At 38.1% G+C, this 17,002-nt stretch overlaps 1 protein-coding gene across 1 annotated transcript in view; it reads right to left on the bottom strand.

Moving 5' to 3' along the window:
* Positions 1-17,002, bottom strand: part of LOC139730281 (uncharacterized) — a 62,104-nt gene that overhangs the window by 12,919 nt on the left and 32,183 nt on the right. The window contains exons 27-41 of the mRNA XM_071641160.1: positions 13,896-14,214; positions 13,115-13,371; positions 12,487-12,648; positions 11,186-11,347; positions 9,623-9,826; positions 8,441-9,142; positions 7,225-7,455; positions 5,931-6,084; positions 5,110-5,265; positions 4,049-4,325; positions 3,082-3,372; positions 1,852-1,999; positions 1,398-1,518; positions 688-821; positions 151-367 (exon numbers count right to left, since the gene is read on the bottom strand). Of these exons, the coding sequence (XP_071497261.1) occupies positions 151-367; positions 688-821; positions 1,398-1,518; positions 1,852-1,999; positions 3,082-3,372; positions 4,049-4,325; positions 5,110-5,265; positions 5,931-6,084; positions 7,225-7,455; positions 8,441-9,142; positions 9,623-9,826; positions 11,186-11,347; positions 12,487-12,648; positions 13,115-13,371; positions 13,896-14,214 (3,535 nt within the window). The remainder of the gene's footprint in view (positions 1-150; positions 368-687; positions 822-1,397; positions 1,519-1,851; positions 2,000-3,081; positions 3,373-4,048; positions 4,326-5,109; positions 5,266-5,930; positions 6,085-7,224; positions 7,456-8,440; positions 9,143-9,622; positions 9,827-11,185; positions 11,348-12,486; positions 12,649-13,114; positions 13,372-13,895; positions 14,215-17,002) is intronic.

The raw sequence follows: 17,002 nt of genomic DNA on the forward strand, positions 1-17,002 counted from the left end.
TCGGGAAGACTGCCTCAGTAAGACTGGTGAAAGCTATGAAGTTTCAAGAAACTAACACAATTATTTAAACATACGTTGGTAAATTTGCGGGTTTACGCAATGAATTCTAGATTTTACGGTACGTGCTTTCAAGTTTTGAATTGTCCATACCTTCCAATCATCAAAGTGAGGCTGCACGGATTATAGAGAGCTACGGCAAAGTTTCCAGCACTGAGACGAAGCAGTCGCAGGTTCTCTGATGGTGCAGGGACATCCACCAACATCCACACAGAAAGGGTCAAGTTTTGATGGTCATCCTCCGTCTGGACAGAGTGATTGACCATCTTAAGTCTCTGGTCCAGTGTCAAATCGAAGTTGCCAAGGATTTCTGTTCAAATTACATCAATTGCAAATGACAACAAAACAAAAACGATGTCAATAGAACTCTTCGACTTTATAGATGGAACGTATAATATCAAATTTAACCATTTCTGAGTCGGGAAGTATGAAGAACTCCATGATTTGTGTGTGTGTGTGTGTGATCTTGGCCCACAAGGCACACAAAAAAATGAGCAACATCAGTCAATCGTATTTCATACTTTATCTTCTTCTTTTGTGTGTGTGTGTGTGTGCTGTAACGCGGTGGGGACCATAACCATGATAGCAGGCAACATCTTATGATAGAACGTGTAGTCTTGTATGATTTACCTGTTTCACACCGCTCGCCGGTAAACCCTCTCGGACATGAACACACAAATTGTATCAGTCCATCCGTACAGGAGCCGTTGTTCTTGCATGGGTTGGACTCGCAAGAACTGATCCTCTCTTCACATGTAACACCACTGGAAGAATGGTCAAGGCAAGGCATATGTTACGTGATTAGATTTCCATTCAGCTTTGTTGTTACATGACTGAAAGACTCTGAATAACACTTACATACACACATGACAAACCGTATGTATAAACAAACTGATATCCAGCTCTTGCACTGTTTGAAAATGTTTGTATTTCGAACTACATCTTTGACTTTTTTACTACTTATGCAACAAACAGTCATTTCGAAATCCTAAATTTATCATAGCATCAAAATCTTTAAGACGCCATAGACCTAAGCTCTGGGACTCGTTGTCTGTTGATCCGAGACGCGCAGTCCTTAATGTTTTAAATCACCAATCACATTGCATGAGTATGATGAAAGTTTCCTGTATTTACGTCCGTCTAGCAACTCTGACAGAATACAACTCTCCACCTTCTCTTTCTCCTTGTTTTTCTCTCTCTCTTTCTCTGAATCGTTGAACATCTTTTTTTTTTCTGTTTCAGACAAAACTGATCTGGGGATTGCACATAAGAACCACAGACTATCGAGCATGAAAAGGGAATAAAGAACACTAACAAAATTTGGATGATCCATTTCATACCGATATCCCTCAAGACAGGAACATTCGAAGCTATTGATTCCATCCGTACAGACTCCGCGGTTGGCGCAGGGAAAGGAAGCGCATTCGTCCACTTCTTTTTCACAGTCCCTTCCACCGTAACCTAGGACATGCAATAATAATTACAATACACTGTATAACAAAATTAATCTGGTGACACAGAAAGAGTAATGACATGGTGTATAATGTGTTGAAATAAAAGTAACTTTTAGTGCACACGGTTAATCGGCTTTCGTGCATACTATTTCAATGTTTCTTTCTTGTAACGCACTGTCTGCAATATATTCTATGACATAGATGTAGCATCACAAAAAGTTTTTTTTTTTCATAGAAGTATAGTTATCAGCAGTGAAAACTGTTATTCACTTACACATAATCCGTGTGCAGGTGTCGAATATCTAACAAAAGAAAATGACAGATATAGCCTTTTACTCACCGTTCAAGCACAGACAAGTGTAGCCTATGACATTACCGTCCACACAGGTGCCTCCATTTTGACAAGGGTTGCTCTCACACTCATCAATATCCTCATTGCAGTACTCTCCTGTCTTACCATCCGGACAGATACATTGGTATCCATTGACCTGTAATTGACGTTATTGATTTATATATTTTGCTAATGCCACCTTTAAAACGTAAACTTCATTTTGAATTTATTCCTGACATTATAATGATATAAATCTGACAGCAATATTACAACATCGTTACAAAATAAAAAAAAAAATTAACAAAATCATTTAAGTGATTCGAGAATATTATTGAGGTATCTGGAATAAACTTTAGATAGTCATTCATTAAGAATACATACGTCTGTTCTCCACCAATCGAGTGAAATTCATTATTTACATTACTATTAATTTTGATAATATTTGGATCCTATGTTAAAAAAAAGAAACACATATCGGTCATACCTACATTATTATTATAATGTCTTGTGTTTGTTTGTTCTTTCTTCACTTGCATAGGTGTTCAGGATTTTTTTTTTTTGCCTGTTTGTACTTTTTTCGTAGTTAGGACCGTCATCAGTATCATTATGATGAAGTCATACTGAATAAAATTGAATCTACTACCAAACTATTTAATAGTTTTGGGAATTTGACAATGTTGCGATCTATGTGAAAAAAAGGAAAATAATGTAATATTTTTCGCAGACAAGCTAGGATGTGATATACGCCATTTATGCACTACAATAGTGAAGACTTTAGTTATTTATTTAGGTTCCAAAAGATAAACTCAAGTCGTGTTTTAATACCTGTTTAGAAAAAGACACAAGTTGTAACAGTAAATAAGATGAAGATATGAAGTCAATGAAAAATTTTCCAATGAATTTATTTTTCAGTTCATTGTTATTCATATCATAAATGTTACTATAACAACCATTTGACTGATTACCAATCTTTTCATGACTTCGTAAATGGTCTCAAATACGACGGGCAAATTTGGACTTTGGTCGTTCTTATATTCAGGTATTCAAGTACTATATAGGGTGGACGGGTAGTGATGTGGTCTAAACAACATTGAAGTATAGATGTGTTTAGTATAAGTATATCCACGTTCTTTAGAATTACCGGTAATCCTTTTAAAGACGAATTTAAATTTGCTACAGCACGTTTGACGGCAATAGGATTAAGATAGGAGGAATACATCTGGGATACATCTGCCATACCAGATCATTACACGTTGATCCACCTGAGCAATTATGGTGGTCTTGACAGTCGTCCACATTGGTGTTACACGTCTCATCCGTGAAACCAGCGAGACAATGACAGATGAAACCGTCTTCAATGGGGTCACACTGGCCCCCATTTCTGCAGGGTGTCGAGTCACACGGATTGGCCGAGAGTTGACAATACGTGCCCCACTTCCCCTCCGCACACTCACAGGTGTATTCATGGACCCCATCAACGCATGTACCTCCATTCTCGCAATCGTTAGTTACGCAATCATCGATGTTGTTCTGAAGTTTAACAAGAAAACATTGTTATCAACATTTATAACTTCTTTCGGAGACACAACTCCCGTGTTCCTGATGCCGCGTAAAATGCTGTTTTCTCTGGAGTCTCGTGAATTTTGGGTCTTGTTATATCACAGCCCTATGTTTGTAAAAATCCTGATTTATTAACTCTGCCTTGAACATTGTGCGAATAGATGCACAGTCTTGTCATCTTTATTTTTCTTCCTTTTTTTTGGGGGGGGGGGGGGCGAAGCGGATGGTAGCACTACACTTCTAAACTGCATCATTAGGGAAAGGACCATAAAAACTACGAATTACTGCATCTTCAGTCCACAAGCTCGCCGTGCTGAAAACTGAAAACCCTTTACTAGCATACACTGAAGACTGATGGTTATCTAACGCCACTTGGGTACAGATTACTGTAATATGATCATTATTAATCTTTTATCTTTGTGCTCGCGTGTGTAAGGGGGGGGGGGGAGGTAGGTGTGACGAAGAAAAACGATCACGCAATTTAGATAACGTTCAGTTTACTTGAAAATGATTGTGTGAAAGGAATGCAGCTTTGTTTTACTTGAACAGGAGAGAAAACCTTAAGGCTTACACCTCTCCAGAAAGCCGGAAATTCATATTTCTGACGTCAAAGGATTAACACGGTTATGTCAAGCTTCATTCATACCTCACAGTTGTTGCCGTCAAACCCAAGCAGACACTGGCAGGAGTAGCCGCCATCAAGTCGATCGTGGCAGGTTCCACCGTTCTGACAGATTGACGGTGAACTTTGACACGTGCTGACCCTGGTGTCACAGAGGGTTCCTGTGAAACCATCCTTGCATACGCAGGTGAATGAATTGATGCCGTCAATGCACTTTATAGCTTCGATGCATGGTTGCCCTCCGCATTCGTTGATCTCCGATTGACACGTTCGACCTGTGAATCCTGGTGCACATATACATCTGTGCAACAGAAAGTATTTCAAAAGAAGACTTTCTCTTGAGTGGTAGAACCGCAAGTTAGCGTTATGTTTCGCTTAATTGTTATTCAGATTCCCGCCGTTTAAGCCATTATTCCGCAATTCATAAGGTATATTATTGAAGACTTTGTTCGCAAAAACCGATAAGTCCATTTTTGAAGATTTTGAAGTAGGGTCTCTGTCATAAAGTACAAATTAATACCTTTTAAATGATTGGTCACTACATATAAACGTACATTTTTATGGACAAAAGAAGCAAAATTTTTCTTATCATTCTCTTTATTTTTATTGACCTTTAATCGCAAATATCTCCATTTGGCAAATATGGACTTGTGGGTTTTTGCGAACAAGCTCTTCAATTGCTAATTTCTTCAGTTTTGAAGCATATTCTTCTGAGATGTATGATACATGGCACAACAGTAAAATTCTGTTTTCTGGAATGCAATTGAAATAATGATACCATCATTACAAAAGTCGATGTTTGGAGCATGACTAAGAATGATCAACAATGGGAAAATGGAATATCCCTAAACTGTTTTTCTGAATATTGGCTCTAGTAAAATATCATACAAGGAATACAAAAATGAAAGAAATCACATTAATTCATGAATAATGATAATTAAATTAGTAATATGAGTTTTGCTTTAAAATTTCTATACAGGATTTTTGTAAGCATGTGCAATACTACCTCTAATGTGTAGTTATTTAAAACAAAGCTTTTATCATTGCATCCAACTATAGGGTGAAGATGTCATTTGCCTCCTTACCGCGGCCTCCTCCGATCGATATAACAAGTGGCGTTGTTGCGGCATGGGCTATCTGTACAACGGATGTCAGTTTCACAGTGAGTTCCAGTGTAGCCAACCTCGCATTCACACATGTAAGAGTCTATTCCATCAGTGCAGGTCCCATGTTGACAAAGACTTAAAAAAAAAGGGGGGGGGAGAATGGAATAAAAAATACAACATGACAATCATTCTACAATGATTCACAGCGGACACTAAGTCCAGTACTTCATGCGTATCTGATGAGTATATAAAAAGGCATGCCTGGTCTCAGCATTGTGTCATTACTCTGGCACTATACATTCTGATATCTATGCTTATGTGATAACATGGCATGTACTCTGCGTGCACAAGGGTTTGTAAGATATCCATAGTAATTTAGAGAAGAGATTGTACAGCGGGCATGTCATCTGCAGTCACATTGCATGTAACGTGTCAACGAACGTGTCAACAAAGCATTAGCGTAGGTAAAATGACATGGTAAGCATTCTGAAAGCAAATCCCATTCTATACCCTATCTTGTCATATCTCGTCTCCTGTTATTCCTTTCTTAAAGGAGTTATAGGGAAACGAGAACAAGTGCATTATGCTGAGTTCCCAAAGCTAAATCCCACCATTATTCAACTCCCTTTCATTTTTTTTTGTCTGAACATGGAACTTTAACCGTCCCCATTCCACATCATGAAAATATGAAACGGACTAACTTAGACAAAGATTAGTATCAATTATTCAAGATACCATATTCCCTATACTGAATATTAATGTCTTCATGTAGATTTCTCAACGACTGTCATTAAACTTACCTTCCCTCACAGTCATCAATATTGACCTCGCAATTTGTTCCCGTGAAGCCATCCACACACTGACACTCGTAGGATTCCACCAGCCTGATACAGGTTCCTCCATTAAGACAGGGTGCACTGGAACAGTTGTTTATTTCTTCATGGCACGTGCTTCCTGTTATCAAGATAATATTATGAAGTTCACAAATTTTATGATTTTTAGTCGAGCACATATTATGTTTGCTTCCAATCTACTGCTTTCGTGGAATTAAAAAATAACTCTTACCACTTGGCGCATGATTGGTTTTTCTTCCTTCTGCAGTTGTTCATTCTAATTATGGCAATAAACATAGACAGATGTATTGGCAGTGGTATGCAGGGTATGAAAACAAGCTCTCTTCTTGTATATGGTTTCATGATTAAAAAAAAGAAAACAAGGCTCTCTCTAAATATAAACAAGGAAAAGTAGAAATTACGCGGTGCGTAACTTATGTCCCCGCCGGATGTAGCATTTAGTGGCAGAATGTACAATATAGGTAAAAAAATAAAGGTCAAAGGTCAAAGAAGTCAAAGGTCAAAATTCTGTGTAGAAGTTTTGAAGCCCTCACCTAGTGCCATCACATAAAGCAAACGGAATCGAAATCGGGTTAGAAATGGCGAAGGAGTAGCATTTTGTAGCCAATGTACAATATAGGTCAAAAATCAAGGTCAAAGGTCAAAGAAGTCAAAGGTAAAAATTCTGCGTAGAAGTTCTGAAGCCCTCACCTAGTGCCATCACATAAAGTAAACGGAATCAAATCGGGTTAGAAATGGCGAAGGAGTAGCATTTTGAAGCAAAATGTACAATATAGGTCAAAGGTCAAGGTCAAAGGTCACAACTGAAATTTTGTGTAGAAGTTTCAAAGCTCCCATTAGTGCTATCATATAAAGCAAACAGAATCAAAATTGGCTCATAAATGACAGAGAAGTAGCAAATTGAACATTTTGATCACACACGGACGCAGAGACAGACGGACGGACGGACGGACGGACGGACACACGGACACACACACGTACGGAGCCCGTTTCATAGTCCCCTGCTCGAACTCGTTCGGCGGGGACAATAACTGAATTTACGGGTGAAAGCGTCCTCTTTTGCATTTGTTAGGAACGTTTACGTGAACAGTAGCTTTTTGAATTGAACAAAAAGATAAAGAATGAACGAGGACTAATCAGCTATATGATATTGACAACCACAGTGGTCATGGGGCATCATTAATAGTTCATAATGAGACGTCTACAGTTAGCTCTTAATGAGTCCAGATAGTAATTATACCTTGATATCCCGGAGGGCAGTGGCATACGAAGCTCGCATGATCTCCCGTACATGTGCTGCCATTGCTACAAGGCTCCAGCTCGTCACAGAGACTGATTTCATCGAGGCAGTACTGCCCTGTCCACCCGGCTTCACAAAGACACTGAAAGCCTTGAGGATCATTAACACACACAGAGTTCTCCCCACAGGGCGCGTCCGCACACCAGTCCACATAATCACCACACACTGGTCCTGCAAAAGTGGGAAACAATGATATTCATTTTAAAAACGAGATACGGGAAATAAAAGACATGTAACAATATTTAAAGGGATCGTATAGTTTTGGTTGAGACCTAATTTCATGTTTCCAACATTTTTTGGTGAGATAATGAGAAACCTCTTATGAAATGTGAAAGAGCATGTAATTCTATGAGGAATTCAACTTTTATTTGATAAAAATTGGTTTTGAAATGGCTGAGATATCCAAAACAGAGCAATTCTAGTAAAGTGTGGGACCAACACTTTATTAAGATCGCTTTGTTTTACTTTGTTTTTGAATGTTTCAGTCATTCCAAACCCGATTTTCATCAAATAAACTTTGAATTCCTCTTAAAATGGCATCTTCTGCACTATTTCATAAGTGTTTTCTTGGTATCTCGCAAAAAGGTAAAAGCCCAATTCTCATCTCCACCAATACTGTACCATCCCTTTAATTCTTCGCAGCACTTAACCTGACTTTACTATAATTAGCCGAGTATTTAGCCCAACGCAATGTGGAATACTCATCTAGACTGACGCAACAGACAACGTTTAGAATTCCGTGCAGGGCAGGTAGAAACTATGTATTCAGACTAGTCTAGAAAAGACCAAATCAAATGAAGAGGCTTTCTTTTATTCTGCCTTATTTACCGCATTGTATTGAGCAGGGCATCTGCGTTCTGAAAAACAACATTTGATTATTTGACCAAACGTCTCTACTGATAACAGAAGTAATAAAAAAAAAGAAAGACCTTGCGCATCCTGAACTGTTTCTTAGTTTTCTGAAGTAACAAATTAATTCACATGTTAATGCAATACTAATCACTGAATGAATATTGTTTGACAAAGTTGACAGTACTCATCAAGTTGTGCTAAGTCTCAAATTGTGATTGGAGTGTTAAAGTTATTGTTCACGGCAAAGAAATGTTCTCCTTTTAACTCGCTTCACGACTCAACATGTGTAAAATATTATACTTGCCAGTGAAACCCGTGGGACACTCGCAGGTGAAATTTGTGTTTCCATCGATGCATGTCGCCCCATTAAGACAAGGTTCTGTTTGGCAGAAGTCCACATCCACCTCACAATGAAGACCTATATAACCTGTCAGGCACCTACAAGAGTACTCGCGGCTTGATTCGGAGAGAGCATTGCATGTTCCTCCATTCTCGCAGACGACATTACTGCACGCTGTGAGTTCCTCCTGGCAAAACTCTCCAGAAAACTTTGCAGCACAAGCGCAGAATGTCACGTTTCCTATCTCTGTACAAGTGCCATTATTCTGGCAAGTGACGTTGGCGCAGAGGTCAACATCTTCTTCGCATCTGCTGCCTGAGAAGCCGAATGGACATTTACAGGTGTAGCTGTTGATGCCATCGACACATGACCCATGATTGAGACATGGACTAGATTGGCATTCGTCTATATTCATGGAACAGTTCACGCCCCGATATCCTGGCGCACATTGACACAAGTAGCCAGTCACTGCCTGCTGGGATTGGGAACAGGTAGCGCCATTCTTGCAGGGATCTCCTGCACACAGATCCAACTCAATGCTGCAGTTCTTTCCACTGAAACCAAATGGACAAATGCACTCGAAGTCTCCTAGAACACTTGTGCAGGGCGCATTATTCTCACACGGTGTGGAGAGACAGTAGTCGATTTCCTTTTCACAGTTCACACCTGGGGGAAGTTTCATATTAAAATGCAGGAATTACGGTGACCAATATAGACTCTCCTAGGAACTATTCAGATTATGAATTTGGTGTTTTGAAAGAGCATCAGCTTAATGGTGTCTTTTCCTTTTGTTTTGTTTTTTTGTCTTGTCTGTGTATGAATGCTATTGAGGTTAAATATGCATCATTGCATCGTGGTCTCTTTGTTTATATGGTATAAAACCAAGACAAAGAAAACGTCTGATACGAGTTCCCAGTAGAAATGTACCTAATATTGTGCTCTGACATTAAATGGTTAAACGGAAAGTTTATACCAAACTAGAACATTGTAATACTATTATTTGATTCATTCACAAAAAAGAGACCAAAAGACTTGGAGTTGATGGAAAAAGAGAAGAATAGAATGCTATGAAATTATGTTTTCAGTTAAGAACATAAAAGAATAGATATGAAGAAAACATAATCAAATCTAGGATTGTATACATACCTTCATATCCTGCAACACAAGTGCACTGAAAGCCATCGACAAAGTCTGAACACGTTGCTCCATTGGCACAAGGGTCTGACGAACATTCGTCAATATCTATCTGACAGTTCTTGCCGGAGTAACCAGCCTGGCACGTGCAGCTGTAATCGATGCCTTCACTAATGCAGAAACCTCCATTTTGACAGGGTCCATAATCACAGGCACCTGGATGTACGCATGAAAAATGTACTAACTTTCTTTGTTTGAAAAAAAAAAAACACCTACCAATGCATGAATAGTTTATAAGATACCTAACACTCACCACTGATTTCGCTTTGTTTCTTTTCTTTTTTTCTGTGTCAATGTTATGTGTACCAGCCCATAATACACTCATAACCAACATAGCCAACATGCATCTATTTTAATCTGGGAGAATCAAAGGTCAATTACCTTTTCCGGTCCCTCACAGTCCTGTTATATCCTCTTGATTTGATATCGGGTTTTTTTCCTGTCGTTCAAGGTTTTAATAAATTTTATGTTTGCATGTCTGTGTCTGATTGTATTGGATACAAAATGATTTTTTTTTCAATGGATATGGAATTAATAGATTAAAAAATATTATTGTATAAGTTCAGAATAATGGAATCCCAGTGCACACCTCTCTGTAAAGACCAAGTAAATATTTCGATAATAGACATTCCAGGGCCTTGTTTTATGTAGAGTTAAAATTGATTATATAGTTGATTTCAACTGTAAGTCTATGGCAGCCTGTGTAGCAAGGGAATTTAAAATCGATTTTATCTTTTGATAAAACGGGGCCCAGGATATCAATATAATTACTCACTGATGCACTGAGTGGGAGTGGTTGTTCCGTTGTGACGTGTTGTGGTATTGTCGGGGCATGGGATGCATTGCGTCCGTTGAGCCAAGCTTTGGTAGCTTCCAACAGGGCAGGGAGAGCACGGGACAAATCCAGACTCAGAAAACTCTCCTGCCTTGCATGGATCTTTGTGACGTACATAGAAACCAAAGAAAGAAGGAGAGATCGACGGGAGAAGAGTGGCACAAAGATAACGAAAAAAAAGAAGTGTAGAAAATAAGTCGCAATGAACAAACTTTTTTTTTGAGGGGGTATTGTCATGAGCATTAATCAAGAGAATCCAACAAAATTTGCGATTTGGCCATATTTTTGTAAGGGATAAAATGAGCTACAATTATCTGTTCTGAATATACGGTGAGATGGTTTGAGGCTTTGCATTGAAGTTGTTAAATCAGAACGAGCAAAAAAAAAAGAAAAGAAAGAAAGTTAACACACACTTTCTTTGACGACTTCTTCCGTAAGTATTTAAGACACTTAAGAAGTGATTAGGACACTAAAGACACCGCGCATACACAGACATTACTGACCCTTTAAACACCCGAGTTGGTCAAATTATAATTTCAGAAATTTGCATATTTTGTAGGAGAACAACATTTTGTTTTTACATAGAAAATGTAGCGAAATGATTGTTATAACATAATGGAAGTGCGTTAAACCCTTCAAATCATGTAGACGAGTGTATTTGTTACTTGGTGCAGACTCACCGATGCATTGGTCGGAAGAATTAGATCCTATTTGTCTTGTTGTCATTCCCTCAGGACACTGGTTACATTCAGTGCTATAGGAGGAGTTCTGGTAGGTTCCAATACCACATATGTAACATGGCTCCAGGCCCGTCACGGAGGCGAAGCCCGGCTTGCAGATATCTGTTATAAAATGACACATTGATAGTTTAAGCACACTGCATACCACTATATCCAACGTTTGTTTAGCGTTGGAATCAATTATAACTTTGAAATGACGTACATTTATTCAATAACCAGCACCAACTAAATGCACAATACACTAGGACGAAAAAAAATCACTGCTGGCAAATGAGTATCACATAGCTATGATATTATACTGATATGTATTTACATATATCTAGTGTTCATTAAACTATTTGTTTTACATACTGATGGATATGTAAACACACACATAATGCTAAGTACAGATGCATTCCTATTGATGTAGAAACATGTTTTTAGGTATTCTATTTAAACAGTCCTCCCGAAAATAAGCCACTTGATTCCGACACAAATGGAAAAAGAGGTCCCATCCAACAGAAACGAGTTTTCAATATGAAAGGAGTATCCAAAGACGTCAGCAAACTTTATTCGTGTCTTGTGTTTGTTCTGTTGAGAGGTATTGAGGTTAAGGAACTAAGATGTAAATTTTTGCTATATCACCATGTTTCGGCCTGTTTTGGATACCAGTGACATTTAATTAAGTATCATAAACTATCAATACAGGCATCTTGAAGATTAAAGGAACTGTAGAGTTTTGTTTGTGATGGCGATTCAGATTTTAGCTTTTTACAAGAATATTAGAATTCACATACAGAATATAAGAGAACATACAATTAGAGAGATTCAAAATGCATTAATTTTGATTAAAAAAAGGTTTGAAGACAAAGTTAAAGAAAGTCGTGCTGATACAAGGTGAATCCCAACTTTTATTAAGACTTCTGGATATCTCAGCCATTTCCAAACCAATTATCGTCAGACAAACTTTGAATGATGTGTTCTTTCATATTTAATAAAAGGTTTCTCACATATCTCACAAAAACTTTGGAAATATGAAACCCCATATCAATCAATTAGACATCCCTTTAAATAAACATGCCCGCTTTCCCATGAATTCACCGGGTTATCGTCACAAATAATTCCAATTGAATGTTTGCACTGAATTTTAAGGCGACTGAATTCCACATCTGCGTGGCACGAGAGATTTTAAATCGCTTAATAATGCTTCTTAGTAGCAAACAACCTTCAAGCAGCAACAAAGACAACGAGCGAAATCTTACCAATGCAATGGGTGATGTTTTTGGTGCCAAGTCCCAGAGTAGACTGACCATCTGGACACTGGTCACACGTGAACTGCGTAGTTTTGCTCTGATAGGAGCCTATTTCACACTGCGTGCAATTCTTGGTTGTGTTGTCAAAGTGAAACCCAGACCCACATGGAACTGTTACAAATATTTGAATATAGAAGATGAGTTTTACGCCGGTCAGCAAGAACTGTACGATTTTTCTACGAGTTTATTTTCACATACGTTTTGTAAAATTGCAATCCTTCAGTGGCTGATAAAAAAGTTCTTATCATTATCAAAGAGTAATTTATGTCACTGCTATCAATAGCAGCATCTATTTACTTAGTAATTATTTTACGTGAAAGCCTAACAGATGGGGCTTTCTACCCCTAGATATGTAATAGGATACATTTCCTCCGTGAATATGACCATACTAACATTACAGTTTAAACTGTAATGGTTGATCACAGTTTATCCCTATAATGTATTCCCGTGAATTTAATAACAGTATATTTCATTGAATGGAGGAGGATAACATTCCTCATGCTAGGAAGTTTATTATATACTAGTGAGCATGCAAGTAGTGATATTCACTCCTGTACACGACTAATGCATTTCTTACTGCAGTTGTAATCTTCGTTGTCCACCGTAAATCCAGGATCGCAGACCAGCTCTGCAAGTTCGAATTCAAACGAACCTTCATCCACTGTTAGTGTGACATTGATTGTCGAACTTAAGTTTGAAAAATTCAGAAGATCGTCCTCGAGGCATTGATCGACGTGATCTATCAATTTTCCTTCCCCTTCATATGCAGAATCGAAGTTACTCGTGCTGTCGTTCTGGCTAATATCCATCGAGCATCCAAAGGAGATAGTAAACCTAGAAAATAACACCAGAGATTAAATACACACTAAAAGTGATGACAGGACGTTTGTACAGTTAGAAATATCGCACGGTTACACATTAACATCCAAACAGATATGTTTCTATTAGGGTTACAATGTAATGAAATGGAAATATATTTAGAAAATTGTATACACATTTATATATGTATATGTATATATATATATATATATATATATATATATATATATATATATATACACATATATATATATATATCAATAGATTTATATTTATTTATAGATGAATTGAAATTTGCATTTCTTTGTTCGTTTGGACCAGAGTAGAAACAATGAAATGTCTTCTTGATGAATTTGACTCAATGATTTCAAATTTGATAATCAACTTTTTGTTATCACTGAAATGTATACACTGTTTATATTCATTCCTTCGTATTGCATAAAAAGAAACTGTTTGATTTGTATTGCTGACAAATTATTAACAATATAGTTTATTAATCTTTACTTTCTAGATTTATTACTTAAAAAACAGCAACTAACACATAGTCAGAATTATCAACGTCTGTCGTCCTCTTCCTTCGTTTTGTCGTCGACGAGCGAGAGCGACGTCGTCGTCCAGAGGTCTCTTCAGCGCTCCGCCGCTTGCGCCTGGCGCCACCATCGTACGGGCCACAAGTGACTTCCACATACTCGACCGAGCACTCGACATCAGGCGTGCATGTCTCCGAGTAGAAGAATGATTGCTCAAGAAGTTGTAAAAACGCCTCGGCAATCTGTGTATTGGTCTCACTTGACCCGCAGGAGCCGCTAAAATACTGCAGCGAACTAGGCAGAGTTACTCGGTTTCCTCGTCTTGTCTCTATGGAATGACACGGGGAAGAAGTAGAACGAATAATAATTATTTTTCGCACGCACCACCGGCAGTTAATCTGTGTTACGCTCTTTTGATGTTTTACTTATTGCTACTGCTTTACGCAAGATTTCTTTTTTCCTTTACTGTTTTTATTTTTATGTCCGTATTGTTTTTTTTTTCACTTTTGACCTCCAAGGTAAATATAAGTAGAAACGAATAATGACCAAGGAAAAGTGTTAAAACTATTCCAAAGCTATCAGGTACTACAAGGCGGAAGCTTATGTTGATTTGCAATGTTCAGAAAGCTTCGGGTGGCGTGGTGGATTCAATGAATGTTGTCATCTAAACTGTTGCAGCTGCTGTGAGGTAAAAAAAAAATCCCCGTTTAATCTCAGCACGCAGAGCAAGCTTATGTCTTGGGTTTAAAAATTTGGATTGTTTTTCCTTATAACAAAGTCAAGAAATTCCTGCCCAAATCCGTTTCCCGTAGTTCATTAAATTGCACGGTTGTCACACGCTTAACATTTTTTTGACATGATTAGTCAAGTATTGTTTGGCGCTCCAGCGTAACTCTGAGACACTCAATGAATTGCCAACAAGTACAATGTGCTGTCTGTCAAAGTGTCACGAGCGATTGACAACCCTGCCAATGCCGGGTGCCCTTGCAAGGGTTTCGTAAAACAGTCAGATACGATTTTACTTAAAGGGAAAATCCAGTCCAAATATTATTTATAATCTAACTACAGAGAGTAAAGTTTTGATCGAAATCGGGTAAAAAATTATGAGGTTATGACATTAATTTTCGAAGTCTTGCTACTTTTTTTTTCAGGAAAGAGTTCTTGAACGGTCAATCTGAATATGCAAATGGCACAGTGAGCTTGTCATCCCCTCACAACTTGCCATATAGTTTGTACATACAATTTCGAAGTTTCCAGTTTTTCATTTAAACGCAATTATGCCCAGGGCTCATATCTTGGTATATCTAACCGATCACTGTTCTGAAGATATTCAACCAGGAATACCATCATGTTTCAGGCTTCAATGGCAGAAACATGGAATTTTCGTCATTTTTTTTTTGTACACGATCAATGAAAAACTATGAGGGTATGCAATGGTTAGCTCACTCATTTGCATATTTATACCCACTGTATAAGAACTGTTTTGCAGAATTAAAAAAAAAACTTCAAATGTCATGACTTCCTTATTTTTAATTCGATTTCAGTTAGATTTTTACTGTTGAACTCGTAATATTTTATTAAACTAACTTATATCTAAACTGAATTTCCCCTTTAAAGTAACAAGTGGGACACACCACTTTATTACATTTAAAGTGTTACGATATTTTGCATGATTGTTGGATATTTTACAAAGAATACATCTGTAATTTGTCATGGAGTTCACTCACCTGTGCAGTCAGGCACAAGAGAAGTAGGCTGCCATATGCCTGAACTTCCACACACATACAGATCAGGGACTGACGGCGAGTTTCTGGGGATGTCGTACCTCTCTTGGCACAGAATGGAACAAAAAGTACCGTGTGTCCATCCGTCACAAGCCAGTGCTCCATTGATTGGTGGGTCAAGGGACAAGCAGGGGACGGCTGAATGAAAAAAAAAACACACACACAAACAAACATATTAGATCCAAATAGAGAAGTAACAATTCATTCTTGATGGATTATTTCCAGAGTTCAATTGACTGTACAGATCATGCGAAATGCCTTGCACATTTTACAGCTCCGGATACAGGGCGTCTAAGCAGCGGGCCGCGGAAACGTTGGGGAGGGGGTGGGGAGATATTGGGGCTCAATACCCCACACACATTGACACTTACACAGTACACACACATACTCACACACACACATTTAAATTTTAAAAATCACAACAAAACAGATGATTTCATCACACACATATACAAAACAACAATAACAAATGTTCCTCAATTCCTGATAAGTATAACATAAAAAAAACAAAAAGAAAAACCCCAAAAGGTAGAATTAAAAAAAAAAAGTGAGATTACATCAAAAATACGCTCACATGAAGTAGGAATTGCGTTTCTTGAGGGAATATCTCGTATATATATCTCCAGCGCAATGCGAATACGTGTTTGTACTTTTGTGATTTGTTTTCGCTTGAGCGTGACTAAAAAAATCTGAGAGATTTCAATAAGTCATGATCAGGCTCTAATCAGCCATATAATTCCAAACACATCACTTGCACAGCACCTAAAAACAAACAAAGACACAAACAAAGCCACAAACGCACGAGCAGCATACGACCCGGAATTCCATGATTTCACGAGGAATTCAAAAAACAATGCCAAAGACTTCCACGTACGTTGGACACTAATGGTGAAGGAGCACGTGGTTGCCCTCCCGTTGTCCGTGTTGGTGGCTGTGTACTCGACGAGGTGATCGCCGTACATGAAATCCCCCGTGTGGTTATCATACGCGCTGCTGATTGAAAGCTCGTCTCCCGTCACTTCTTCGAAAATTGGCGCGTCCCAAGAGACAGTAGTTGTCTGCTCACTGCTAAGGAGACTCTGATCTGGTGGACAGTACACCAGGACAGGTACCAGATCATCTGCGAGGGAAAATATTGGTATTCTGATTTCTCGAAGGAATTTGAGTTTTATCAAATATCAAACTAGATTAAGTCATTATTTCTATGGAAAAAAAAAAATTGTTTAATTGTGGGATGATGACATGGACAGCTTACGACTTACGACGCCTATCTAGATTACAAAAATCAAAACGAAAAATTACAACTAAAAGTTCGAATTCGTGAATGGTAAG

This window comes from Diadema antillarum, unplaced genomic scaffold (assembly GCF_040938485.1).
Source record: "Diadema antillarum isolate AM-2024a unplaced genomic scaffold, OU_Dant_1.0 seq00000300_RagTag, whole genome shotgun sequence".
Lineage (NCBI taxonomy): Eukaryota > Metazoa > Echinodermata > Echinoidea > Diadematoida > Diadematidae > Diadema > Diadema antillarum.